The sequence below is a fragment of the Aptenodytes patagonicus genome, chromosome 2 (genome assembly GCF_965638725.1).
Source record: "Aptenodytes patagonicus chromosome 2, bAptPat1.pri.cur, whole genome shotgun sequence".
Classification (NCBI taxonomy): Eukaryota; Metazoa; Chordata; class Aves; order Sphenisciformes; family Spheniscidae; genus Aptenodytes; species Aptenodytes patagonicus.
The window spans coordinates 5,611,609-5,639,523 of NC_134950.1; the positions used below are offsets into that span (position 1 = coordinate 5,611,609).

The 27,915-nt window shown below is 40.1% G+C and overlaps 1 protein-coding gene across 1 annotated transcript in view; it reads left to right on the top strand.

The window, feature by feature from the left end:
• The window catches only part of FAM135B (family with sequence similarity 135 member B), a 222,776-nt gene extending 195,496 nt beyond the window's left edge, over positions 1–27,280 (top strand). Inside the window, exons 8-20 of the mRNA XM_076329049.1 lie at positions 305–458; positions 3,168–3,217; positions 6,637–6,792; positions 8,919–8,992; positions 12,409–12,563; positions 13,629–15,702; positions 17,429–17,595; positions 18,836–18,927; positions 21,558–21,655; positions 21,955–22,106; positions 22,837–22,947; positions 25,395–25,508; positions 26,858–27,280. Of these exons, the coding sequence (XP_076185164.1) occupies positions 305–458; positions 3,168–3,217; positions 6,637–6,792; positions 8,919–8,992; positions 12,409–12,563; positions 13,629–15,702; positions 17,429–17,595; positions 18,836–18,927; positions 21,558–21,655; positions 21,955–22,106; positions 22,837–22,947; positions 25,395–25,508; positions 26,858–27,063 (3,603 nt within the window). The 3' untranslated portion in view covers positions 27,064–27,280. The remainder of the gene's footprint in view (positions 1–304; positions 459–3,167; positions 3,218–6,636; positions 6,793–8,918; positions 8,993–12,408; positions 12,564–13,628; positions 15,703–17,428; positions 17,596–18,835; positions 18,928–21,557; positions 21,656–21,954; positions 22,107–22,836; positions 22,948–25,394; positions 25,509–26,857) is intronic.
• Positions 27,281–27,915: the final 635 nt, after the last annotated feature.

Below are 27,915 nucleotides of genomic sequence, written 5' to 3' on the forward strand. Positions count from 1 at the left end.
CGGACTTCGCTGTTGGACTGTTTGGACTGAGGGTCTTTGTACATGTGACAGCATTGCTGGGACCTAATAGTTTTGGTATGGTTTGGGCAAAATGTACATGTAGAATGAGATACTATTATGATTACACATCTAGCTAGTTAGGTGGTTAGGAGGTAGGGATAGCTAAAATCTCTCTTTGGTGCCAAATGCTTGATTAGAAATGAAAGGCTGACCACAACTGGATTTTTGTAGAAACCTCTAGGACAAATGGAGACCATGAATTTTAAGCTCCATATTTTATTTTCTTGATACTTTTGTTACACAGGGCAGCTTTTATGTCCCATCTGAAAACTGCATGCAGCATGCATACAAATGGCATAAGGACCTCTGTATTCTGCTCTTGAATGCTCAAAGAGGACTTCACATGTACTACACCCTCATAATGAAGGAGATTCCTGATTTACCACAGCTGAAGCTGGGTAAGTGAACAGACATTTAAAATCACTGAATATTTTACAGTGCTGCATTTTCAATACACATTTTAGTATCAAAATTTCTGGGCTGTGCAGAGATTTTAGAGGACTTTTGTCCCTGTTTTCTGATTAGTGTTTATTTTGACACACTGGTAAAGATGACTGCCTTCTCAGCTTATGCAAGTCCTTTTATAGGATGTGGCCTGATGCGTAGAGGGGTAAAATGTTTTGATAAATTTCTCAAAATACTTGCCTTTCAGTGATTTTTGGCCTCAGTTGCTTTTTGAAGACTTGAACTTCCAGTTCTGAATTGCCATGCAATCTGGAGAAGACTCTAGCATATTTTTTCCTCTTGAGCAAACATTTTTTTTAAACTGAAAAGAAAAATCTGAAAGGTGATATGAGTGTTTTTGAAACATACTCCCTCATTTACAATTTGCAATGTATTTCTTCCCTGCCAATTACATAATTACAACTTGCTCTTTAAATTGATTCTGCTTTTCTTCCTAATTCAATTGTTTAATAGGTTTCCTGGTTTTGGCAGAAGCTTTTTTTGGCTGGTCAGGCCTGTTAGGTCCAATGTGCAACTGCTGGCTGGCTGGATTTGCGGAATGGAGCTCTGTAATTTGTGTTTAGTCATGCTTGTAATGACAGCATGAGCTCCTGTGAAAATGAGGCACATCCCTGACTAATTCCTGCTCCCCCACCTGTTTCTTTGAATTTAAGGATTGTGGCTCACAATTTCACATCTGTGTTTCTGTGTCTTTGTATTTCTGTATACAGGTTTTGAAGTTATCAGTTTGTTATGTTGCAGAGATAATTATATTAGGAGAGTTGATTGCATTGGCCAGGAGATTTAAAAAGGGAGCAAAAAACATTTTCCAGTTTTACTGTATAGTGCTTGTATACAAGAACTATCAAACATAATACATTATGCTTTACAGAATTATAGACTTGATAGCTCCTATTTTCCACTTCATGTCTTGTTCCCCAAGACATATTTCCCTTCAAGATAGCCTAAAACTCATAGGGTGGGAAGAGCACATACTGATTTATTCAATCCAGCTATGAGAAAAAAAAAATTACAGCATTTTTGTTTGCAACTTACGAGCTCTCAGACAGAATCCAACATGCAACAAAACTCACAGTTCAAGCATCTTGGTTATCAGGCACATATAATAAATAATTTGTGTCTCACCTGCACAGGCTTATAGGCTGGGAGATGGCAGAGTTATGTATGGTTGGTTCACCACAACTCGAGAACCACCCCAGAGCACATATTGGCTTTCTAAATACAATTAGTTTGGTTTTCAAATGACTACTGGTACTGAAGCAGGCACTTAATTTGCAAATGTACTTCTAACGCATGCAAATTTGCTAAATGCAAATACCCTTTTTAGCCTCTTGAGCAGAGTGCTATTTGCATCATTTTATTCGCAGTCTGAAAATCTACTGAAGATTTGGTTTTAGGGCTAATCTTCTGACGCCTGTTGCAAAATTCAGCAAAATCCAGCAAAATCATGGGGTGTAAGATTCACCCAGTATGATGAATATAAGCAAATTTTTACATCTGTCTCCTTACAATCATTGGGGAGAAACAGACCCATTTAGGACAATAAAATATGTTATCTGACAAGTAGTGCTTTCTGCCTTGGGGTGACATGAACTGCACCTTGTACTTGCTCATTTTTCTCCACTCGCCCAGGGGGAGAATGTAAATGACTCATTCAGTTGTAAACATCTATATTGGTCAGATTAATCTCGTCATAGTTTCTAAAGATAGTTAAGATAAATCCAAGACTATAAATCTCTGCAGACTTTCTTAATTCTTTTTTCCAGCTCCTTGAGTAGTATATTAAAAAAAAAAAAAAAAAAAAAGCCTAGTTTAGACATTAAAAGTGGGAATGATTCTTTCCCAAATTTTACCAGTTGAGGATGGGTCTTTTCAAGGCGCTACCCATCTCAGTCTGTCCTTTCCCATTCCTTAGTACTATTTAAGAAGAGTCATTTGGGGATTGGGGAGGAGATTAGCCTGTTTGTTGTTCTGCTTTGTTTCTTTACAGATACTATTAGAAAGTCCTGCATTACAAAATCAAGCTGCCAAAGCTGGAGAGTTGATTTATGTCCTCCTTTGCCTTATAGTCTGTGGTGCATTTAAAGTGGAGTGTCCCTGTGCTGGATTCTCTCAGGACTACATCAAAGCACTACGGCTTGCTCTAGGAGTGGAGAGGTACTTCACACTCCACAAGGCAGTACAGAGATGCCCAATCTTTTACTACTCAGGCATCTGGTATTGCTTACACAGTCCTGCGTAGCACAACAAGGAGAACCATTTCTTGCACATCATTTGCTCAGACTTTGCAAAGGTGAGACTTTGCATTCAGTTCTGGAGTTGGCCATAAATACCAAAGGCTAATAAGCAAACTTCTAGTAAAAGAGAGTGTAGACAATGAAAAGCCAAATTCTGTTGTCTTTGTCCTGACAACGTTCCAGAACTTCTACAGGTTTAGTGGTCCAGGTTACACGAGCAGAAGTTGTACCTGCACCTGCACCAGTACAAGGTGGGCTGTGGAGTGCCCACATGCAAGCAGAAACTTGTCTATCATCAGGAAGAATATAAAATGACCTATTTCTCACATGAATAAACAGCAGAGCATTAACATTTCACATCTACTGTTCTCAAACCTGATCTCTTTCTTTGTGTTTTTTCCCTAGAGGAGCTATCTGTGGAAGAGACGTTATCTCAGCTTTGGACGGAGCTGCAGGTATTTTCTTCAACAGAATCTGCCCATATGTTTTTCAAATCCATTTTTCAAGTGCACTGAGACAGCCGAGTCACATACCAGAGCGGGGAGAAAGGGAATTTGGTGCCATCAGAAAGTTTGTTGAATGTTTCTCTTCTACCAACAATTTCACATAATTTTGATTAATCACTTACAAGACATTTCTGTCACTTTTAACAAGTCACCAGCTGGACTGCTTTAACATCCTTCAGTGAGCCTAGTCCTGAGTAACAGAGTATGCAGAAAAAAATTATTTGGAGGTAGGTTGCACTAACAGCTTTTATGCTGACAGGAGAAAACACTTTGGCAGGTTGTACAACCATATCTTTTCAAATAAAAATGCCTAAATGTGTAGGGAGGCTCATGGGAAGAAAAAAGTGATTTTGACATAGAAGTGACTGAACTACTCTCTTGAACATGCTTCTGCCATATTTATTTCAAGTGAGACACAAACAAGTCATTATGGGTGCCAGGAAGAAATGCAAGCGTCAGCTGACCACTGGGGAAAATGCTTTATAATCAGAGATTCAATAGATTTTATTTGCTCAGTTTATTAGCAGGAGGGACAGCATAGGGAAGAATGACAAAATAACAATTAATGGAGGGAAGCTGAAGTCAAACCAAACTGGAATTGCATTCACACTCCAGTTACGAATGGTGGGCTAAAGTTTGTCAAGAAAATCTTTGAAATGGCAAATTTCTTAATTTTAAGTAATGACTTTGATACTTTGCAAGAAATCTGATTTCATATAAATTTGATTTAGAAAAAACATAAGTTATTGGGCTCAGCTCTACTAGATTTAGAAGCTGTAAGGGTACAGGAGGTCAGACAACACAATCTAGAGTCTTCTTTGGACTTATTTTCTATGAGTCTGGGAAATTCCATATTGGCTTCGCATACGTCAGAAAACGCCAGCATTAATTTCTCTGTATTTTCTAATTCCTGTCCAATTCTTGTTCTCCCAAAAAAGCTTATTGACTTGTTTTGCATGGCAATATTAGTAAAGCCAGACTGCTTTGACTATTTTTTGAAAGCTGCTGGGAACAGTGTAGCAACGGATAGGTGAACACAAGAGCTCGAACATCTAGTTCTCTGGAGTGTTATAAAAACTTTGTTTTTCCTTTACGCCATGAAAACATTTTGCTTTAGCATCCTGGGATGATAGCTTTCTATCCATCTATGCATAATTTGATGGCAAAGACAGTGAATTTGCAGAGACTCTCAAGACATACATGTTGAGATCTTGTACAGTTTTGGTGGGACATACGCGCAGCATTGGCCATCACTGCAATGTAAGTGCTGAAGTCGTATGTACCTCTATATGGTGTACAGATTAATGTTGGCAATGCTCTCCCAGTATTTTGCCTCTAGGAGTTTGTGAACTGAAACCATTTCTTTTCAGCAGAACATAAGAAAAACAGTCATTTATAAGGGAAGAAAATGCTATTAAAAACCATACAGAGAGAAGCCTGTGGGGTTAGTCTCCTGTTGCCACTGTGTTACCAGAGCCAGGTCCATTTTCAAAATTAAATACAAAGAAAAGAAGGAAAAAAAGTGAGTTTAACCTACCATAGCTTTGTATTCAACCCAAGAACACAGCAGATACTCAATGCAGGAGAAAGTGGAAGGGAAATGTTTTTTAATTGTGTGATTGATTTGTAAAAAAACAAGCAAAAATAACTCCTCAAAAAACCCTCTCGATTTGTTTTGCGTGACAGTATTGTTAAAGTCAGACTACCCTGAGTGGGGCTTGAAAGGTGCAGTCACAGGGAACAGGCCAGCAGCAGGTATGTGAATGGAGTAGCCAGAATCACATTTGGTGATCATTTTAATTGCTGGGTTTTGCTCTGAGGAACTGAGTCCCTGGGATTTGACCTGCATCACTAGTTTTGCTAAGTTCTTGTCCTGTGTGTGGCAGTGCAATAAGACTCTCACAATTAGAAGTAGTCATTGCCTTTTCCTTCCTTCCTTCCTTCCTTCCTTCCTTCCTTCCTTCCTTCCTTCCTTCCTTCCTTCCTTCCTTCCTCTCTAATATGTTCAAAAGGTTAAGAACCAGTAAACTAGAAAAATCGCTATCAATCATACACCTATACCTAGTATGGCTTGCATTAATAATGCATCTTCTTTGAAGACTGTGCTTTCAGTTTATGATGTAAGAGGCAGCTTACTGACTAAATAAAAAAAAAAAAAAATTGACATACAGCATATAAAACTGAATGCAGTAAATAAAGTAGTGCCCTGACTCAGCAAAGAGAAATGTTTTGGCAGGATCTTTTGTCTACCAGTATCCCCCTGATTTTTCCAGTACCAGAATGGGTACTGGAGCTTGTGCCATTTTGGACAAGTCGTTAAAACAGAATAGCACCCGAACAATGTAAACTCAGTGACAATATCTGTATTATCCACACACGCATTTTCTCTGTTTCTCTCTCTCACACAGACAATTTGTTTTAATCATGGCTTAGTTTGCAGTGTCATCAATCTGGAAACTACCTGCATAATAAAATGTGAAAAATAAGCAGGCTTTCAGCTAGACTGCAGTCCTAACCGAAAAAAGACCTGGCCAAGAACTGATAAGAGATTCCTCTGGTATTATTTCTGGAGTATTTCTGGTAGTATTACCGGTTTCATGGAAGCAGGTGGGGACCCCAGGAATAGATGAAGGCTCAGTCCTGTACTCTTTGTGCCAAAACATGGAGGTAAAATGCAATGTCTGTCTCTTGTTAAAGAAATTGTGAAACCAGGGAGATTGATATGCAAGACTTTGCTGCTGACATGCACTTCCTGGGCTGCAGAGCTTTAGCGCAGAATTGCAGCCTAGAACTGGAGGGCACGGAGAGCCCCAGCATGTCCTAGTGTGGGAGAGAAGCACCAGCAGACTCTGGGATGTCTGTTTTCATCATGTGTTGAGGACACAATGTTTTGGTTTGAGGTTTGTTGTTCATTCCCCCCACAATCACCCATCTGGTATCCTAGTGTGACATGGCTGAGAAGGCTTCTTTTGCTATCAGAAAGGAGATGATGGGCCATGGTTTATTATTTCAGAGGATCCAGCACCATCTGGTGGATAATTTGGAGCCCACTGTCTTTGATTTTTTTTCCCAATTACTACATCTGTAGTAAAGTGTCCGAAAAAATTGAGGCTGTTCCCACTTCTGGCTCTCCAATTGTGTAGCTGAGACCCTTTGCACTAAAATATGTGGCTTTTAAAGAGTAAAAGCAAAAATCTCACCAGCTTTATTTGGGGTAAAATAACTGAAAATAGGAGCTTTAATAATAATTCTAAATCAAGAGGAATTTTGTTGTTGTTGTTGTTCCTAAAAGGACTTAATCTAACATACAAACTGATTTTCCTTCATGACACCTTCTTGATCACAAAAATGTCCGTTCTCTCCTCCAGCTGTTGAGCAATCCAGAGAAGATAGCAGAACAGATAAGCAAGGACCTTGCCTGGCTTTGCTCCCACCTCCTGGCCCTGTGGACCCAGTTCCTGGAGGTGGCAACACTCCATCCAGAAGTCACAGCTTATCTGACTCAGGAACATCACATGCTAAGGGTAAAGTTAAGAAGTTAAAAGCAAGTTCAGTAATGATAACCTCCTGATAGACATTAATGATTTATCTGGACATATATTTCCAGTACTGTTCTGCCCATATGAGTATTTACTTGAAATGGGGTGAGCAGGGCAAGAGGTGAAGAAGAGGTGAAGCCCAGGATTTGAAATTACAGATTTCAATTTCTGGAATGAAAGCTGTTGCTTTTATGGGACACAGGATCCTGTGTAAAATGAGTGCACTTTGAACACCAGAATCAGACCATGGAACAGGAGGTTAGTGGGAAGAGGTAGATATCGCCAGTACTTGCTAGATATCCATAAAGCATAAACATTTGTTTTAAAAAGCACAAGCATCACAATGACAAATAACCAAAAAGATGATTTTATCTCAACTTCTTTCACAAAACTACCATGAGGAATATAGATTTGTTCTCTTCACTATGTCACACACACATATATATATAGATAGTTCTTGCCTTTCTTCTAGTGAGGTGCACACAACAAAATATTAATAATGTTCATGTGGAAACTACTTCTTGTACTTGATAATAAAGAAAGCACAAAAACACTTGTCGTTTGAGCTAACTTTGTCAGATCTGCTTGTCTGATTAGTTCAGCCAGTGCTGTGTCTTCCATTAGGATGTTTTTGGTTATTGACCAGACATCAGGTCAGCACATCACCTGAGCTGAACTCATAGTCTGATCTAATCATTAGAGTAGGGACATAGAGAAAAGGGTAGGATTCACCTTGCTTAGCTTTAGGAGTCTCTACAGTGTAGGTATTGACATCTCAGCTTATGTTCTGGTTCCTGTCAAAGTCAGTGGAGGTCAGGTTACTCTCCAGAGTGACCAGAACAACTCTCCGCATGGTTCAGCTTGCAAAAAGGAGGCATAAAATTCAGGAAGAGGTGACTGAGTGACTGATGCTGAGACTCCCCTGGTTAGTTTGACTAGGTCTTCCTTGACTCTGAGAGGACCTGGGTGGCTTTCAGCCAGAGGACCCAACTCTGTATGCTCCCAGCTCCAGCAAGGTGAATCCCAGACTGTGGTTTGTTCCAGCCTCGACTGATGCTGACTGCCTGCTTGACCTTTGGCAAATTACATACCTTTGTGTGCTTCAGTTCCTACCCATATAAACTGTGTGTAATGATACTTTCCCAGCTCTGGAAAATGGTTTGAGAGCCCCAGATGAAAAGTCATATTATTAAGATACAGTCTTTTCGAAGGGATGCTAGTCCTTTTTTTAGAAAGCCCGTTTGTTAAAGCACAGCTGGGATTTAGGGAGATGCTGAGAAGCTATGACATATGCTTTTTGCTGCCATTTTCTGACACTGTAACAGAGGTCACTTTTACAAATATTATTAGTAATGTATGGGCTGCAGTTTAACAGCTTAGTACATTTGATTGCATATTATGCTTGATTCATTTAAACTCAAAGCTTATTCCAGGGCAGATAGCAGCACTGAATTTTTTATAGCTTATTTCACACTCCGAGCTCTGCCAGCCACTTCAGATCTGTGGCTCTTTTGTAATTGATTATCCAACATTGAACAGATCTAATGTCCATGAAGAGATTTGAAGAGCTCTCATTTGTAAGTATCATGTCATAGGCAGATGTGTTTCTGCCATGATAGGGCTTATTCTCCCCTGGGCTGATATATAAGACTTCCTTTACTCTCTTGGGAGTCACTGTGGATGTTCCCATAGAAGAGTTGATCAATTATGAATTGTTCTAATTTAGTAACTCACTCCACTGCTGTCATACGGTTTGCGGGGTAGGAAAGGAAGAAATCTTCCCCACTTTAAGAATACAGGGGAAAATGGTAAATTTGACAGCTTTTAGAGAAGTAGTCAGAAGATGCATGTAAGCAAATCTTGATTTACTGTCAAGGGACACTTCTTACCTCCCAGCAAAATATGCAAGACCACCAGTTGCTTTGCACTGGACTGGGAAAGTGAAGCAGAATTGAGCGCTCTGTTTTTTTCTGTCACCAGAGTGGTGAAATGCAGACAGAGCATACTAAGGAATCTGGTCCTGACAGTCACTGCTCTGTCATTAGCCTGATTGTACTTGGCATGACACCTTTCAGCAGATCTTAGGTTTAACTTGTGTGTTTCCCCGTCAGGTGAGGAGATTCTCAGAAGCCTTTTTCTATACCGAGCACCAGAAACTGGCTGTGCTGACGTTCCAGGAAGGCCTGTAAGTAACCCATTAACCCTCCCCTGTCACTGGAACAACTGAAAATGCAGTTTAAAACATTTTGCAATCAAGACTGAGGTCTTTTTCTGCTGGATATGGAGGAGTTTGTTTTGAGAGAAGTCACTGAGTCTGTTCTAGCTCCATATTGTAAAACCATTGAAATCAGCGTCAAAAGTAAGTGACTCTGATCAGACCCCAGAAATTATTAATTTCAAGATTCCTATATTCTAGGGATACAATGCAGGAGATCCTCTTTCCCCATCTCTCTTCTCAGTCGCAGCTGGGTGCATTCCTCTTCAGAGCATATCTCCACCACCACCACCAGCCTCAGGGCAGGCAGAAATATTTTTTTATATCTTTCTTTAATTAACTTCCTAAACCCACTACACCAGATCCAGTACTGGTACTTTTAATGGGAAATAACTGCTGACAAACAGTGAAAGCTTAACACTTAAAAATTTGCTTTTTACCATCCCTAATATACATTTTTTGGGGCAGGCAGTCATGGACTTCTTTTGGTGTTTAGTCTAGCCCTACTTTCTATAGTAGAAAGGATCTTTAAATGTAGACAGGAGCATTAAACAGCCAGTGCAAAGCTGTAGATGTTCACTAGATGCAGCAGTGGAGGACGGGAATGGGGAATACCACCACATTAGCCGGAGGAACTGTGGGAATGATGTGAGCTCAGGGCTGATAATTAATTGACCGAGAATCAACAGTGCAACAGTCCAGGAAAACAAATGTTGCACTAGGCTGCATTCATAAAAATATGCTATAAAACATTGGCAAGGTAAGTATTTCCTTCTGCTTGACACTTCTTGCTTGGAACCAAGCTGGGCAGTATGAGGATCCAGTTTTAAAGCTACACCAGGGCAAATCCTGCCTTCAGTTTTAGCCAATAGTCCCAAGTGGGGCAGATGGATAATACTCAGGACCTGACCCCTGAAGGCAGAGTTCAAAGAAAGATGCTCAGGTTTGAATTTCTGAGTAATGAGTGATGTCCGGACTATTTGTCCACTGAAACAGCCTGTCACCATGGGGGGACCACAGCATTACCAGTGTGGAAACCCGTCTTTCAGAAGGGGCTTAAAGGCCATGACATCAGGTGCTGTCATAATGATGAGGCTTAAGTGAGACATCTGCTTCTGACCTCATGCAAAGAAAATTACTTTCTCAGAGCTGTCACTAGGGACATTAGGGCTGATTCAGTGTTGATGGAAAGGGCCATGACTTCATTAGTGGATGGGTTGTACAAGGCTACCTTGTTCTGCCAAATTAGAGCAGCACCATGGCTGCAGGGGCCCAGCTGTCCTCCCATGTCAGGTTTTAAGTGAGCTATGTACAAGGAAAACCCCATGTCAAGATCCTGAGGTGAGGGCGCAGACACTCATGGCCCCATGCAAACAAACATAACCCTGCATAGAGGGAAGCCTAATTACATGAAGTGCTTTTATTTCTCCAGGCAGCCACAGAACTAGCCCATTTCCTACAGATAAACATAATTTTTCCTCGGTGATTATCAAGGGGACTAAGTAAAAAAAAGTAAAATAGTTTACAAACTTTAAAAGTTGGTCTATGTAGTAAATTCGGTCTATGCAGGCCTCATGGCAGAGTCATGTTTTCTTTTTGTTTTTGCTAGATGATGGAGTTGGATAAACAGAGTCTTGGCTGCCAGAGTATTATTAATGTTGGGGGTGGCAGTAGGGAGTATTAATTGAGTTCACAGAGTCTCCAAGTGAGATCAGCTCTCAGCATGCCAGGTGCTGCACAACCACCTCAAACAGTAACAGTTTTTCCCCCAGTTCTTTCTTCCTTCTTACCAGACGAGGGTTGTTTTGCCTCCCGTACTGTTGCTGTGAGTTCTGTGTGAGCCCATGCACCTACATGCCTGGCAGCATTTGACTGCTTAGACAGAAGAGGACACACCATTTTCAATACGTTGGGTATCACACAGGGTAGGAGCCTCTAGTGGGTGACATATCCTCCCAATATTTTACAGAAAAAATATTTTTTCTCACACCTTTCAATATCAATTATTCATCTTTTGTCTCGAAGCAAGTTTAGTTTATTATTTTTACGTGTGGTCTTTAGTAAAATGCCGATGTTATTAATTAATATGTCAGTGAGAACTTTATTATGGTGCTAAGAGTTAACTCTAAATGCCCAGGTGTTGCTGCAGGCAAGAATGAGCAGTTAGCTGTTTGTGACTCCTGTCTGAGTCATGTTTTAGCAATCAATGACTTGTTTATCTTTGAGGAAAAAATAACTGGCCTACAGGTAAGAGCAAATGATAGACAACAACAATTATGTTCTGAAGCTGAAGCTGATATGCTGTTCTGAACAAGGTATTTGTGTCTAGACATAGGAATCTTCCATGCTGACATGAATTACAAACCTGCTGTTTGAGTTTTGCTTCATAATGTGTAAAGTGTGTTTTTTCCAGTTAACGGCCACATGATGATTACCTGCCTTTTGTCAATTATAATCTGAAATATTGCCATTGTGCTGTCCTATGGGATCTGTGCAGAACTGCTTTCAGCTGACCACCTATGAAAAGCTTGTTGCCTTCCTCTTTATTCCTTAGGATAAGCAGACTAATTCATCAAAGAGTCAACACAAATAAACAAACTTTGTATTTGATGTTTTCCCCATTTTTTGAGGAAGATGCTTACATAGGAAAGCTCATCAGAACTAAAAATTATTGTATTTATTATAGCTGAACCCACATTTGTATGCCAGTTTAATGTCACATTCACTGATGAAAGCCGGGTAGCATTTTACATGGGCCAAAAGATGGAAATAGACAGTTATTCTAGTTTTGCCAGCAGGCAGTGGCTGAACTGACGTGTCTTAGCTCTTCCAGATGCATATGTATGTGAGATATCGCAGTGCTCTGAGGACTGGTATAAATGAGATAGAGGGCCTGCCATGCATCCTTCTTGGCCTTGTTCCTCCCTGCACTGCTCAACCAAATTTTTGATTATTGCTTCCTGCATCTGGGTTTTGAAACCCTCGCCACAGCCAGAGTGACAGACCTCTTTTCCTGACCAGAAAGCCAGCTGAGGGATCCAGTCTCGGCCAGCTGCAGTGACCCCTGGGAGGAGAGCAATGAGTTATGGTAGCTAACAGGAGCCTGTGGCAGCAGCAGCTGGAACAATTTCAAAAAGGCAGAGGTTTTGCAGTGAGAGAGCGTGCAAGCTGTAGATATCTAACTGAGAGATAGAAATCAACTCATGGGAAACCTCCTAGGAGCTCTGGGTACCCCCTCATCACGCAGTACTGTCTCTTCTCCTTTCAAGCACATTGCCTCTGTCCTCGGCCTACACATCCAGCTTTGCTGCCGGGCTTGCAGGAGTCATGGAGAAACAGCACGATAACTACTCAAACACTCAATTTCTTTTGTACTTTGCCGCCAGGATCCAAAGTCATGGACAGATTTCTACAGAAATTCGTAATTCAGAGTACTTCACCAGCATGCCCCCGCTTCCGGCAGAATGCCTCGACATAGATGGGGACTGGAACACGCTCCCAGTTATCTTTGAAGATAGGTACATGGATATGCCTTGCAAAGGTGAGTGAAACACCACAAGGTACAGCTTCATGAAACAGCTTGAGCTGAGGGAGGTTCACTTTCCCAGCCCAAGGTAAGCGATCTCACATCACTTGGGCTGACTCTGTCTTGGATCAGAGTGTGATCCACTATGTAATATAGCTGAATTCTTCTGTTTTCCCTAGTAGCAAACTAGGATATTTTCTGTAGCTTCATATTTTTCATCTTCAAAGTAAGCTGTTTAGTGACAAGAGCTAGAAGCAAAAATCTAGAAAGAAAACAAAATCTTTTGGATTTTTGTTACAATACAAATTTAAAGGAAAAACAGCACTATGAATTTCATCCCCAGTGTGACATCTAGTGGTAAGAAAACTCAGAACAAAAAGCACAATTTCAGCATAAAGACCAACACTGTCCCTGAAAGGCAGCATTGTTTTCCAAGAAAATATATTCCCCTTGAGTACCTAAATAAAATTTTTAATTAAGAAATTATTTCATTCCCCAGATTTGTAGTAAAACCTCATAGCCCTTGGTTCCCTTTTCTTTTTACTCAACTATTAAGATTAGCAGGGAAGAAATATGTATTAATATTATAGGTCACCATAGTCTAGTGAATATGGCCTGTGGTCCAAAATTTCCACTCTTCCAGAGTTATCCAACTGCCTAAACTTTGACAATGCCTATTACAGATATTTAAACTATTAAACTGAGTATTAAACTGACTCACAAGCAAGAGCTATACTATGAACAATGTCGTATGAGAGCAGGAATACAAAGAAGTGTCAGCTTTGTTTCTCTAACCTATGCTGTAAAAACTAGCAGTTTAGATACAATTATACTGAGAAAAGTGTATTTTATTGTTATTGTCTTCTTTGGCATAACTATAACTGTTTAGTGAGTATAATTCTAGTTAAATGCACTCTGGCATTTGCATTTGTAATATACCTCTAATGCATGTATAATTTATATAATATAAATATACATACTTTTTTAGGCCTTACAATCACTTTTCAAAGTCCCACATCACCTTGGGGTAATTTGTTGTGTTCTTGCAGGTACTACTTTTTTTTTCTTTCTTTCTTTCAGATCAGAATTTCGAAGTTTTCTCAGATTTTGACATTCCTGCACATACTCAAATGGATGTAATAGATGACAACGAAGAATTTGCATCAAATGATGCCACTGCAGTAATGAAAGGAGACTTTGGGAAAGGTACTCTGCTAATACACACAGATAGGATAAAGGGGAATCCCTCCTGCATATATAGCGGTACTGAAGGTGCTGTTTATACAGCTAAGGGTTTAAACCAGTACTCCACATCTCAGGTATGTACAGCGAACAAAGAAGGCCAAAGGAAACCTGAAAATATTTTTGTTTCAAGTAAGGAAACTACTTCTGACTCAGAGCCAGGCAATACAGAATGCACATCAGAAGACTTTAAAACACCAGAGGAAGTTTTATTAAAAGACAGTAGTCTTGCGGCAGATGTTACCTATGGAGATATGAAACCTAGCAATAAGGATTCCCACAAAAGTGAGCCCATGTTAATTGTCAGTGCTCAGTATGAGTGTGGAGCATGTGGAACTGATGGCTTGGAAGGCAGGACTGAAATACATAAAATAGATGAATCTAGTCATCCCAAGAATAATTTCACTTCATCTGAGCTTGCACTGAATGAATTAACCAGTCTTGAAAAAACAGGAGATCCAGACACCAAGGCTCCGCTCCCTGTTTCGAAAGCTTTGCCCACGCACAGCTTTGAAGTGAAATTGTTCACAAAGGAGCAACGAGGTGAGGAGTGTGAAGAATTTACCCTAATGTCAGGGGTTATAAAAAGATCCTCCTCTATAATATCCGATTCAGGCATTGAAAGCGAACCAAGTTCGGTGGCGTGGTCTGATGCTCGTAGCCGGGCACTGGAGCTGCCCAGCGATCGAGAGATCCTGCACCACTTGGTACGAAGGCACGCCACCCACCGAAATTCCCTGGAGGGTGGCCACACAGAAAGCAATACCAGCTTGCCCAGTGGGATCCAAGCATCACTCACATCCATCAGCTCTTTGCCCTTTGAAGAAGAGGAGAGGGAAGTGGAGCTTACCAAACTGACAAAATCTGTCTCAGCTCCTCAGATCAGTAGCCCAGAAGAGCCTGTGGATGAGGTGGATATATCCAAACACAGTGAGGCAACCTCAGGAGATTCAGGAGGAAACTTACAAAGTTGCATAGAAACAGAGGGTGGAGATGGAAAATTAATTGTGGACTCTTCTGAGTGTCAGATCACCACTGAAAGTGGACAATTAGAACCAAGAGGACATCCCAAACCCTCTGTCAGACACGGTAGCAGTAACACTGAGTTACGAGGGGAGGAGGAGAAGGAAGGTTTTCCAGATACTTACTGTAGTTTGGAAAATGCAAGACCACCCATTTGTCCAGAGCAACTCCCAGATAATATCTCTGAGTGCCAGTCACTGGAGAGCAATGGTGAGTGCAGCTTAAAAACACCAAGGGCTTGTAATTACTTGGACAAAAATATAGATAAGTTTGATACACGCATTGAGGATCCAAAGGATAAGCTTAAGCCGGACAGTTTAAAAATACAACAAGACTTTTACTCCAATAGCAGAATTTCAGGAGAGGAGAGTTTCTCACAAAGCATAAAGCTGGCACCAGATTTTTGCTATCCTGTTCCAGCTCCTTCAGAGACCTCAACTGAATTTGGCTCAATGCAAGGAGAGTGTGGTAGCTCTCTTGCTGATGAAAGCCCAGCAGTGTATGCAGAAATGCAGGGGTTACAAGAAATTGAGCTCAATGACTCACCTGCCTCAGCAGACCTTGCTGCAGGATCCTACCAGGCTGAATATCCTCAGGAACCCAACAGCCAAGAGCATAAACTTGTAGCTAATGGCACCGGGTTTCATTTGGCGACGACGGAGGGAGTAGCCCTGGAAAGCAGAAAGGCTGTTGATGTAGTTAACCTGTCCGTCTCTTGCACAGCCACGTGTCTTCCCTTTTCTTCTGTGCTCAAAGAGACCCCTGCTATGGTCGGCTTCTCTACAAAGCAGGCTGCATTCCCCATCACACGCCAGCCTCTGGGCTCTTTCGGAGTTGTCTCTTCTAATTCAAATGAGATGGATGAAGAGACCAATGAAAGGATGCTGAAGTAAGAATGTCTAATTACTTTCTTCATTAATGTTACTGTAATGCCAAGAGACCCTGACAAAGTTCAGGGCCCTAATACAGTAAACATACTGTAAGCTTGCATTCAGAGACAGTTGCTGCCTGAGGAATTACAGTATAAATAATCAGAACAGACAAATGGTTTATATAGAATAAATTTTCTAAATAGACAGGAAGATGAAAACACAGAGAGATCGAGATTGTCGAAGGCATTAGCTCCTTAATCTTCATGAAAAACAGTGGGATTTAGGCATCTAAATAATCTTTAAGATCTGGCCCTCCTTCATGAAGTCAAGGTTACCCAGACTTGAGTATTAATCCCAGATAGTTCACTACGGCAGTGCCATAGCTTGTTTTTCTCTTCTGCTTAAATAATTGCACTTATTAGCTAAACTATGAAACAGGAGCACCAAGTGGCTGGTAGGTCAGCCTCTCAAACTGGAAAAATGGGAGACTTGGCATCCTGGGTAGCTGGAGAAGAGGCATTATTTTTTTTTGTTACTTCATTGCCCATGGCAAAAGTGCCACATCATGGCCTTGATGTCACAGTGGCCCATTTCACAGATTGACACACTAGCACATGTATACTTCTGTTATAGTTTGGTGCCTCTGCTGTGCTGAGGGAAAACAGTAGCATGTGAATTTCTCAACCCATTCAGCTGCTCAAAATGTTGGCTCTCTGCATGTGCATTCATTTGCAGCCCAAGGCTTTATTTTTATTTTTTGAAAACATCTTGAGGTTCATTTTATAGATGCTGTTGTAAGTCCTGCTTAATCTAAGCACAAAATTTGTTCCTTCTTTGTGAAGCAAAATATTTAAGCATGTATTCATGCACAGGAATCCAGGTCCATGGCCTGAACGCTAGATTTTCCATTCTTGTGTCCCTTTAAAATCAGTAGGGCTGATGTAAGTAATTGCTCACCCTTATATCAAGTGGCCTTAAGCTGTCCCCAAGCTTTAAAGGTTTATATCTCCTAGCGTGGTCCATCCCAGTTTTCTACCTAATTCTACACTTACGTTGTTATTAATTCCTAAAAGCTCTGGATAAGTTTTGCTAAGTCTAAAAGCCACTGAAGAGTTTGGCATCTTCAGCCAGCAGAATGCTTCAGGGTGAATTCGTGTGTCAAATTTTAGGCCCTGAGTGGGAAAGGGGCTAGTTTAATTCTTTCAGCACTGAGCTGCTCTTCCTTTTAGCTACTAAATGTTTTCAAAAGAACCCCAAACCAAACCAAACCAAAGCAGAAATATCTACCATATGAAGTGCATCCTTTAACTCCACAGTCTGAGGAATGGGGAGAACACCTTCTACCTGCCTATAAATGCATCTGATGCGCAAAATGATATATTTTGCATTTCAGTATCTATAAGGCTGATGACATTGTTAAGATGCAAAATTGCTAATTCTGTATCTTAGTCTTATTGTTATGGGTCACCAGAAAATTATTTTTTGTAGATCCTTCATTCCTCTGGCAGGTGTGAGGTGCTAATGGGCTTTAGTTATTCCCTATATGTAGCCAAATCACTCAGAAACAGATTTTCTTCCCTGCATCCTGATTTCTCTCAATCAGAATAGATAAGGAATAGTATGCAGGTCTCTACTTGAAAGTTGCAAACATAACTTCTTGCAAATACCAGCCTCCTTGTTTGTAGTTTGAAGGTTTGTTGTTGAACACCCAGTTCTATTGTGATTAATTAATGTATTCTCCAGTTTTTATCAGGCCAAAGAAAAATTTAAAAAAGAAATGAAGATTGAAGGATTTCTGTACAGTGACTTATCTGTACTAGCTTCTGATATCCCATATTTTCCACCAGAGGAAGAGGAAGAAAATTTGGAAGATGGAATTCACCTGGTTGTCTGTGTCCATGGATTGGATGGTAAGGCCAGGAGGAATTGCTGTTTGCAAGTCATTTTGGTGTAAACAAAAAAAAGGGCAGATGTTCAGCAAGTATGAAAGAATGGAGAGTCTAAGGAAAGTATTTATCTTAGCTAAGTATTTAGTCCTTATTATGTTATTCAGTCTATTGCAATAAAGGATCAAGGAGACTATTAAATATTTGCTCTAAGAAATGGGTGCTGCAACTCTTTTTGTTGTTGTTTCAACAGAATTCTACACCAAAGTACATCAGTCCTTCTGTGTACAGGAGGAGTGCATTACAGTAACTCTTCTTGTCTTTCTGCAGATGCTTGGTTGTTTTGCAGTATGTCACCAGGATGAAAACATTATTTAACCACCCCAACACTCTTATAGGGTAGATAGTGTCTGGCTTTCGAAAGTGAGAGAATAAAAATCATTATTGACTGCAGAGGAAACAGCTTGGAATTTTTTCCATATTCACTTTCTAAGCAGAAAACAGATATGTTAAACTTGAAATGTCTCTTGACAAATTATTGATATCAATGGGAAAGGTGTAGACATTAACCTTGAAACTACAGAGAAGGAGGGGTAGAGACTCTGAAATCTCAGGCATTCTCAGAAAGGTGGAAAACAAACACTTGCTGGCTTGAGCAGGGACTGTTTACCATTCAATATTTCAGTGGCAGTAATGTCCTTCTCACGAGGTGGAGGTACCTCCTTTGCCAACAAAACATTTCAGAAGACTCTGGCATTTCCTAGTATGGAATGGGGCATCTTCCAAAATATTAGGAGCCTGACAGTATTTCAGCACTGTCTCTAATTGTGAATACACAGAGGCAAGCTACTCTACAGCTGAAGGTACAGCCCTATACCCCAGCCCTGGCAGGGCTGCAGCGTCCCCTGGGAGCCTCACCAGCTGTGAAGGTGGAAGGACAGACCTCAGCATTTTTTCTTACCTCTGCTGTTCAGCAAATAAGGGACAGAGTTATTCTGGGCCTGATCTTTGCCCTTTCTTCCCCACCATTTATGCAGTCCCCAGCAGCAGGAGCTGAGGTCCAGCCCCACCTTGTGCAGGCTGTGGGTATTCTTGTTCTCCTGCTGTTTCAACGCATGATCCTATGGTGTGCTGAGCTGTCTTAGCAGCACTTAGCAAGAGCTCCCTGGTGTCAAGGTTTATAGGAAGACGAGTGTATTAAATTGTCTCTATATTAGTTATTTTTCTGTTGAATTACATCTTATGAAGTACCATTTATTTCTAGGTAACAGTGCAGATCTGCGGCTGGTAAAGACTTTTATAGAACTGGGACTCCCTGGTGGAAAACTGGACTTCCTAATGTCTGAAAGAAATCAGGTAGTACAGAGCTAATTTCTGTCTTCCTTTAGATCTGCTACAAGCTGTTGACATTGCTGAAACAGGCCCTTCAGCAAAGCCTTTTCACCAGCTGAGTGAAGCAAAAGCACTGGGGAATTCAGAGAATTCAGACCAGTGCAAAGTCCTGGTCCTGTGCCTGTCTAATTTGATAGGGTGTTCAAACCCACCAGAAAATATTCCTAGCATTAAAGTCAAAGGCAATGGCATTAGCACTTAGAGGACTAGACCTTAGAAGAAAATTGATTTATCCTGTCAATTTGCAAACCTAGCAGCCTGGTGCCTCTCCCTGTTGGATGCCAGGCAACACAGCACCGGCAGAAAGCAGCAAGTTTAGTGATGCTAAATTCTCCAGAGGATGTGGAATATCCAGCAGGTGTTGTCAGCTTCCTTTGCTGCATCAGCCATTGTTTCTTCTGTTGCAATGTTTGTGAGATTTATTTCCTTGCATGACAAAGGAAAGCCTTCTAGAAAAATTCATTGCTAGTCTAGGCAGAGAAAAATAAATGAATTCTGTGCTTTGCCCTGCAATGAACCCATATTTATGACACAGAGGCCTAATTTTATGCACAAGATAAGGATTTCCAGTGCCCAGTCAGCAACATCATTCTGATTTATAAGCAGCTGAGAAAATTGAGTCAAAACTTTCCAACCTTCTTTGTTCAACAGCATTTATATTTTGAAGTGGCCAGTTGGTGTTAGTCTGTGAACTTGCCACCTTCCAGTGCACATCACTCTCAGCAGCAGACCTGCCCAGTGAACATAAGCAAGATGAAAATAATGAGGAGACCACTTCAGACTTGCGTCAAATCCTCTTCTCATGTTTTCAGAGAATGAAACATCTTACAACATCTCTATTTCACATTATCCAGAGCCCATAATGGGAACTTTTAGTGCTCTTATAGTCTGGAAAGGTGGGGAAGTTCCCATGGCACTGGAAATAGAACCCGTGTGGTTTGATGACTATTTGGATGCTGTAAAGCATCCTGTCACACTTTTTTCCCTGCTCTGAGAACCACACTGAAAATGACCCAAGAAATCAGTCATTTAGCTGAAGTTTGGCTTATAGAGCAAAATGCAAATCACTTTTTTTAGGCATTCATTTCTGATACATTTGACAAGGTCAATCAGACTGAGATGATACTAAAGGATGGAGATATAACAGGTGAAATATGATGCTTGATGTTTTCTGCTTATGATTAATGTTCAGGCTGATATTCTTCCACTTTTAAACAACCTGAAAGATTGGGATAATGAGCCTAGGAGGAAATCATTATTTATCAATACAGACAAAACAAACAGGCAGAAGGTTAGTGGACTGTTTGTAGTTTATGAGAACATTTATTTTAAGGCCTTATTGCAAAGTGAATATGCTCATGTTTTCCATTGCAAGCGCTGCAATTAGCAAGATGAGTTGTGTCACAAAAGCATTAATTACTGATATGTTTGCTCTGAATAGCTGTACCAACATTTGATGATTGTTTTTGTGGCAACTCATTAGTTACGAATTTGATTTAAAGTCCTGTTGGATTGCCAAATGACACAGTTCTGAATAAGATCTGCTTGCAATCATATAGACTGGACAATATATTATTTGTTTTATTGTATCACAACTGGCAGTACTGTTGCAAGCCACAAATTGTTTGTCTCTCTCTAGCACTCATTCTCTTACTGATAACTGTTGAATAGCAAACACACAGCATTTCATTAAGATTGCCAAATAATTTTGTGATTACATCCTTAGCATCCTTAGCATCAGCATAACCCACGTGTCAGTGTATAATGCTGTAAACTATTTTATCGTAGTAATCTTTTAAATCCTAAATGCCAAAAGCTTTTCTTCCATGTGCAGAGTACGGTATCTAAAGCAGCTGAGCATTAGCAGTTCTTACCAGTGTCAGGTCAGGCTGCTTTAAGATCATACTTATGACTCTGGAATCACTCAGCCTAATATTGTTAATCTTACTATTAGTAAATCATAGGTCTGGGTTTATCCTATCATGACATGTGCCAAAGTTAGAAGCACAGTTGGTAGAGAAAGAGAAGTAACCACAGGAGGTAATTTAATCCCCTTAAAATATGAATTGTCTTCTAGAGGGTCCTATTTCCACGCCCTACAAAGTGTAGGGTTACTCTAGTCCTAACTTGAATTCTCAGGTTGTGCTCTTAAAGCTAAAAGGCACAATATAGAGTCAAAGAGACTCTATGACAGAAAATTTTGCCTTTCCTTACCTACGAGCTCACTGAGGACAGCGAATTTCTACATGGACTTTAACGATAGCTATGTGACCCACACTGACCCATGGTATTGTTGTTACTGTTGATGCTATGTGAGAAAGAAAATACTTGTCTTGAGTAAGTTTGCAATATTAGTTGGAAGCTATTTGCTAATAAACTGAAAGTGAAACTTCATGACCTTGTTTTCAAAGGAGAACTTCAATTTTTAGAGGACCTGGAGACTGAAAAAAATCTTCCCCCTTCCCCCTTGAGCATGTATAAAGAAAAATTGAACTGGTTATTACGTTTCTGATTGCATTTTACTTTGAAAACAACATCAGTTTGCCATAAGTGCAATATATTTTAATTCATTGACTCACTCTATTTTTCACCAGACTGATACTTTTGCTGATTTTGATACAATGACTGACCGATTATTGGATGAAATTATTCAGCATATCCAGTTGTACAACCTCTCCATATCCCGAATAAGGTAAGTGTTCTGATAGTTAATAGTCTGTAACTGTTTGAGTTACATGAGCAACATTCAGTGAAATTAGCTTTTCCAAAAGTACCCTGTGTCAAAAGCCATTGAATCAGTGAGATGAATTTTTACATTGTTATAGATGGAAGAGTATCTACTAGGCTGAAAAAAATGTGAAATGATAACTAAAGGATGTTACTGAAAGCCCTGATAGAGTTCCCTCAAGAGCAATTTATGCCACCCTTATGTTTAATTTAAATAAAATACAGATGGTTTTTATGTTAATGTAATTCTTTCTTTCCCAACAGTTTTATTGGACATTCCCTTGGTAATGTCATCATTCGATCTGTACTAACTCGCCCCAGGTTTCGCTATTACCTCAACAAGTTACACACCTTCCTGTCCCTCTCTGGGCCTCACCTGGGAACCCTTTACAACAACAGTACTTTGGTTAGTACAGGTAAGAGTTGATGGGAAAGCTATGACTGGCTGCAGTCCATGGCAGAGTGCATGAGAGAGTAACACATGGAGGTAGCAATAAATCATAACAACATGACTTGTACACTGAAGTTGTGGCAAATATTTGCTGAAGACTTCAAACCCACGCAGAAAAAACTTGCAATGAGAGAGGCTTTCAGTATCTACTACAAGGTCCAGCACAGTGCTCCCTGGAAAACCCAAGGGTGTGCAGCAGTGAGAGATGACCTTGCTTCCACTGTATTCTTCCATTTCTCTGTGTACTGCCAATAAAGAGAGGCATCTCCAAGGCTGAAGAAGGCACTTACAGTGCTATGGGAATGGAATGTCCCACAGTTCAACCTTCCTGAGTGTTTATGCTACCATGACATGGATAATCATAGAATCATAGAAGAGTTTGGGTTGGAAGGGACCTTTCAAGGTCATCTAGTCCAACCCCCCTGCAATGAGCACGGACATCTTCAATTAGATCAGGTTGTGCAGAGCCCTGCCCAGCCTGACCTCGAATGTTTCTAAATCTACCCTCTTTTAGTTTAAAACCATTACCCCTATCCAGCGAGACCCTTAGACTTTTCTCCCTGTTGATTAGCAATATAAGAGGAAACAAAGACTTATATTGAGTTACAGTGCTACCCTTATTGTAGGCACGTCTTTAATCCCCTTGGTTGATAATTAGCAAACAGGATAAAAATACGCACCGATTTTCATTCCAGGTCTATGGCTCATGCAGAAGTTGAAAAAGTCAGGGTCACTTTTGCAACTGACCTTCAGGGACAATGCGGATCTGCGCAAGTGTTTCCTCTATCAGCTCAGCCAAAAAACGGGTGAGTAGGCTTGATGTGGCTGTGTAAATATCAAAGGTCATTCCAAAGGATTGTGCTGGATTGCCATGTCCTCCAGGGAGTAAAGGAAATCTGCATTTTGTTAATGATCTTTCTTTAAACAACCTTGCTTTCGAGAAGGGCTGCTCTGTCTAAAATCTAACATCTATTTTATCTGTGCATTTTTTCTATGCCAGTTATCAGTGAATATATTTGCCAAACTGTTAGCACTAAATAAGACCTCCATGCTGTAGTAAACATGCACCTAAGTTTATATTCTGCAAGCAAGAAATATCATTCTTGACAAGCCACCATTGCTTAATTCATGCTACTAGATGAAAACCATTTTTCCTTTTTTTTTAAGTTTAACATCTCTTGTCTCTAGGAAACATGACTCTGTGAGATGAAGAGCAAATTTTATACATGTCTATTGTGACACCTTTGTACTACAGAGAGAGATGTATGGCCTCACACTGGAAAAATGATGCCTGAATAGAGACCTTTTTACCCCTTCCTTGGTCTGCCATGACTAAATGAAAAAAATCAGGCTTTTCTTAAGAAAAGAAAGTGAGCATGAGCCCTCTGTTCAAGCAAATTTTTTTTTTTAAGAGCTATTTTTAATATTGTGCATGAGCAAACTGATGCTAAGTGTGTAGTCACAAGGTCACTACTTGGTATTTAATTCCTTTCTCATATTTTGGTACATTGTTAATAGGAACCAAAGACTATGTTAAGATGAATATAACTTCTTAATTCTTAGTCTGACAGACATAGAACTGTTTCATAATTTTATGAACACACTAAATGACATAATCAATGATGGAAAGCTGCTGTATCTTGGAATTATTTGAATTTCCTTATTTGAATTTTCCCTTTGATTCCCTGGCTCTCGTTTCTGTGGAGTATAGTTGATGTCTGCTTTATTACTGTCATGTTCAAATAAAATTGAGTCTACACAGGAAGCTCACATTGTAACTTCCCAAGCAAAGAATTCCCAAGCATTCATTGTTTGTTAGCTTGCTAGACTGGAGATCTAACAGGCTATAAATTAAGGTGTTATCCCTGCAAAAGCAGAAAGCAGAAATTTAAATGTGAAGAGGATTGTTTGTAAAGTCAGAATCATCGAGGTAGATGCTTCGGCAAAAAATCTGAGGAAGTAGGTGGGTCCATATGTGAATATATGAGCTGGCATACCGTGTCAAAACAGAGGTGCCCCTACTCTAGCACTCTGCTCCCAAAAGTAGTTGAGAGAAGCTACAGAGGGAGAAATATCAGAAGCAGTGTTGTGCCTACTTTCCCAGATAACTCTTTAAGCCTCCAGCAATTTCTGACTTTGTTCTTGAAGTAGAGGTCCCTGCTACTTTTCAATCTCTTTAAATGTTCCTTGTGCTTGTCTTGAAAGAAAAAAATAAACATCATTCCCTATTGAACCTCTTCATGTAACATTTTAGATATGGTAACACTCACTGTTGCTTCTCCTACCTTTTACCTCAGACTGAAGTCACAAACTCAAGTTGGTTTTATTGCACAAGAAGAAAATGATAGACAGCTTCAGCCAGGCTTAGTAAAGGCAGCCAGCAGGACTCTTCTTTGTGGTGGTGATGGACAACTTTTGTACGAAAGTCTAGAAATCAAAGGACTTAGTTCCAGGCCCCTTTCCCATAAGGGGGAGGGAAAGATGAAGGTCAAACCCACAGCTCTTCTGTGTTCAGGATACTCTCTGGACCAGTAGACTGGATCATCTGTGTCCATTTTCCTATTTTTCTGCTGAATGTGGGTGATGGAGAGCTCAAGAGACCACAGACAGGGCAAATAGCAGAACCCTGTTTCCATAGTCCATTAGTGGCCCCACTGCCTCCAGGGAAGAGGGAGGATTCCTGATTTCCAGTCCATGTACCAGCAGTGTGCATTTATGCCCCTGAATGCAGGGACTGGATCCCAAGGCTCCCTCAACACTGATATAATGGTATGGCATCATAGCAGTGAAGTTGGTTCCTCTTCTCCTCCCTCCCTCTGTTTTCTTTGAAAATTGTACTAATTTGTTGTGTTACTTTTGAATGTGATCCCCATTCCTGTAAGCACGTATTTATCCAAAAACACTCGCTGACTGTAGTGGGGCTGAACATGTGTTTCCAATGTTTAGAGGCATAAATATTTGCAAGATTAAGGTTTTAATCAAACACTTTTTTCAAACAGAGACAGTTCTTACTTTTTTTGTTGACAAACAATTGACCTGTATGACCGTTGATAAGTAGTTTGCAGAAGCAGCAGAAATGGGTTTAAGCTATTATTAATCTTTCTAAGCTTGTGTCGCATGTTTTAGTTACTATCATCTATTTTGCCGTGTAGATTTTCAAATGTGTTTGAATGTGAAGTCGTCATACTGACACTGTATGTATTTTCATTGCTGTGCATCATTGTGATAGATGTATTTAATGCATTTGCCACAGGTCTTCAGTACTTTAAAAATGTTGTGTTAGTGGCCTCACCCCAAGACAGATACGTACCCTTTCATTCAGCAAGAATAGAAATGTGCAAAAATGCACTTAAGGACAGACACACAGGTATGTTTAAGATCCTTTTTATACTTACAAAGCTGTTGAAGAATTGTGTTTTTGTGTAACTGAGGTCAGTGCATTAGAAGGGTTTTTCATCAGCATGATGAAAACTCAAATGTTTATTTGATAAGGAAGAAAATGTTCTCTTCCCACAGGAAATTAGTGAAATCAATAAAAGAAGCTTTTTAAGAAGCTCTTTGTCTGATGAAAACAAATTTCAATCAGGTCATAATCAAAGGTTTCTTACTGCTTCTTCCCCTTCCCTCTAATTTATTTTTTTAAAAGTGATGATAATAGAACTAGCTCTTGACAATGTTTTTCTGTAGTCTACTGATTTACTAGTACTGTCTCACCTTTGTTTCACATAATGAGATCTCTCTCAGCACATCCAAAGTCAGTGGGTTTTCCCTTTGTTTTCAATAGTGTTTGGATGATTGCCTGTTAATTTAAAGGACAGATCCAAAATCATATTGGTTTGTAATAAAATCTGTAAAGCACATCAGGACTCATGTCATCAGAGGCCTAGTCCTCCTGTGAGCTCAGGCTGTGTATTGTCCCAAGTATTGCCTTTGTTATTAGCAGTCTCCCTCATTTATAAAATGTTTCATGGCTTCAGTTTGATACCACTTCCAGAAATAATGTTCAGTCTAATTTCATACCTATTTCACATATGTGATTACCTAGAAATGGAGGTAGTCTTTGGAAGTAGAAAGAGACACCCAAGCCCAATAGTCAACATGGTTGCCCTCACACATCTTACCTAAATTACAGATCTTTCTATCCTACCTCATATATGAATTAAAAGGCAATTTTCTAACTCTCTCTTCCAGTGGTTGTTTCTCAGGGAGATGTTTGACCTTGCAGGAGCCAGATCTACATTCAGTGTAGATCATTTATGAGTACAAGCTGCCTGAGCCATTGTTTTTCCGCTATAAACTCCTCAACTATCTGCATGATGTTCTTCCTGCATTAGATTCCCCAGAGAAACCCGAATGGACCTCTACATCTTGCCAGACACTTTTGCATTTGAGTTCACAGTCAGCATTAGTCCAACCGTCTTCCCCTGAAGGAAACAAGAGCATTTCCTTCCACCACAGAGGAAACGAGACTAAATGCTGAAGAGTATCCCACTCTTCATGCTAGCAGCTTCAGCAGACCTCTTCAGATGGCCAGTGCCTCCATTAGATTAACAGCATCCTCGCACTTGGCAAATCTTTGAAATGGACTACTATCTCTTGCATTTTGGCCTTGCTTCCATTTTCCTTCTCATTGCAACTGTAATTAAATGATACTGGAAGGAAAGAGGGGATCTGGCAGCTTTGTCATGGAGGTGTAACATCTAAACTCTTTTGCAGGTCCTGTTTATGCAGAAATGATTAACAACCTGCTCCAGCCTTTGATTGGGGCGAAGGACTGCACTTTGATCAGACACAACGTGTTCCATGCTCTGCCAAACACCGCCAACACATTGATAGGCCGGGCTGCCCACATTGCCGTGCTGGACTCTGAACTTTTCCTGGAGAAGTTTTTCCTCGTGGCAGGACTCAACTACTTCAAATAGTGCCTGAAGTACGGGGTAACAGAGGCAAACCTTTTCATTGAGTGGAGGAGAATCCCTTAGCCAAAAGAGTGCAGTATTAGAAATGAGATCAGGCGGGACATTCAAACTCTCAATTTCCATTTCTGTTTCAGAGAATAAAGTGCTATGGCTTTAAGGCATTCAAGCTTCCAAATATTGGTGCTTTTGGAAGAAATAAATATTCCTCTTCAGTTTCTATGTTCTTTGTCCACATAAAGACATGAGCCACTTCTGAGGTACAGAATCAGAATAAGAAAGCTAATTCTCTAAATGTGATTGGACCAGTGTGAGTCCCATTGCTCCTGAATATTAACCCAGGAATTTGGCTGTCCTTGTTTTAATGCTTATTTACATATTAAGAAAGCTATACATTTGTAGCACTTTTGGGGTAGTTAACACAAGAGGAAACAAGCATATATGAACTCAGGTTAAAACCTCTTTTGTGACGAAATGAGAAGTCTGAAAAACATTTATGAAAGTTTCAATGTTTCCATTTGTTGAAAGAAAATATCTGGATGGTTCCATTACTGGTAATAATTTGTAACATACGTACATACAAATAATGGAAAGGAGTGAAATATTTAACATAGAATGAAGAAATGTAGATATTTGTCTTTAAAAACCCCACAACTTTAAGTTGGGAAGAATTTTGTTCAGGTTAGAATTTGCCAAACCAAAAGGAGTCTGTTGGATTACTTGTAAAATATCAGTGGCATCCGTTAACATTTCTCCTGTTTACATTTATGAAGGATCATTATTGTGCTTGTTATAACCTTAGAGGTAAAATTTTTAGTTTTACATTTGTATCTAAGTACATTTACCCCAACAAATTTT